The sequence below is a fragment of the Pezoporus occidentalis genome, unplaced genomic scaffold (assembly GCF_034315485.1).
Source record: "Pezoporus occidentalis ecotype Australia unplaced genomic scaffold, CSIRO_AGI_Poc_V1 ctg3254, whole genome shotgun sequence".
NCBI classification, from domain to species: domain Eukaryota; kingdom Metazoa; phylum Chordata; class Aves; order Psittaciformes; family Psittacidae; genus Pezoporus; species Pezoporus occidentalis.
Genome location: NW_026915218.1, coordinates 717 through 2,239, shown reverse-complemented (window position 1 = coordinate 2,239; position 1,523 = coordinate 717). Strand labels below are relative to the sequence as shown.

Here is a 1,523-nt window from a genome sequence, read left to right as displayed (position 1 = left end):
AGGAGCTGCTGATTTCTCCCAGGGAGAATTTATCTTTGGTCAAACCCGAATGTATCTTTTGTCTGCAAGTTAGGCATCGTGTCTAAAGCAAAGTGGGGTGTAGTAACCCTGGTTCTGCACCATCCTACCCTAAGAAAAGCCACATTTGCTCTCAAAGAGCTCCTCCTGAGTCACAGAGAACAGCTATTTATTCCTCATGTACTTACACTGGACTGGCAGCACCCAAAAGATGAGAAATAATTCCCTTTTCCCAGCAGTTACTCAGGAATTCAAGGACTTCCATGTGTCAATGGCTTGAGAGGAACTATGAGGTACACTGCAGTTTATTCATTCTGGTGTTGCCCTCCCTCCTTTGCCTTAAAATATCTACTTGCTTCCAAGTGTGTTGGTGATGGTTGTGGTGTTTAGCCTTGGGAACTTGGTGTTTTCCTCTCTCAAAGAGAATTTACCTTATATTGACTTGTATGTATGTAAGTGGTGTAACTGATTGATAGACAAAACCTGACATTCTTAACAATATTGAGGGATTTGGGCCTATTAAGCATTTCAATTTAAAGACATAACTCAGGCAAACTGCTTATAGGTTCACTATGGTTGAAGATAACTACATGTCCCCCTCTGAGTTTATTCTCCTGGGCTTCACAAACAGGGAAGACCTGTGGGTGATGTGCTTTGTCTTATTCCTTGCCATCTATGTGGTTACCTTCATAGGAAACCTGGGAGTAATTGCATTAATCAGAATGGATTCCTGCCTACACACCCCCATGTACTTTTTCCTAAGCCACTTGTCTCTCCTGGATGTCTGCTACTCCTCTACCATCATCCCTCAAGCCTTGCTGAACATTCTAGTGGAGAAGAAGGTGATTTCCTTCATTAGATGTGCCACTCAGCTCTTCTGCTTTGCAACCTCTGCCACCACCGAGTGCTACGTGCTGGCTGCTATGGCTTATGATCGCTACATGGCCATTTGTAACCCCCTACTCCTACCCCATGGTCATGTCCCAAAGGCTTTGCATTGGGATGTTGGCTGGTGCCTACTTAGCTGGCGTGATCAGCTCTACCATACACACGGTTTCCATATCTCGTCTCCCGTTCTGTCGGTCCAAGACGATCAATCACTTCTTCTGTGATGGACCACCACTGCTAGCCCTCTCCTGAGCACCACGGTCTTCATCCTCATCTCCTACTTGTCGGTTCTTTCTATTGACATGCGGTTGCGGTCTGTGGTTGGTCAACCAGCATTCTGTACCAGGGGCTGGGACTTCAAGCTTCATTATTCACCCTGCACAAGCACACCCAGGTATTCTCAGTGCCTCTTTCTGGATTCATGTAGTTCTTTTCACTAATCTTTGAATTATATTATTCTTCTTTTTTAAATTAGGTTGAGGGTTATTTCTCCCTCTGTTATATTGATTTTCCCACTTCACAAGCCTTCGGTTTAGCCCAGTACCCAATGGGGAAGAAAGACATTCAAAACCACACAGAAATCCTTTTCTTCCCTCCTCCAGTGCATCTCCTGGACT

General features: G+C 44.8%; 1 protein-coding gene across 1 annotated transcript; it reads left to right on the top strand.

Moving 5' to 3' along the window:
* Positions 1–478: 478 nt before the first annotated feature.
* Positions 479–1,245, top strand: LOC134168861 (olfactory receptor 8U3-like; the record flags this gene model as incomplete). The annotated part of the gene is given in 3 exon segments (XM_062628953.1): positions 479–983; positions 985–1,150; positions 1,153–1,245. Coding segments are annotated over 3 exon segments (652 nt in total), but the record flags the coding sequence as incomplete, so codon positions are not given.
* Positions 1,246–1,523: the final 278 nt, after the last annotated feature.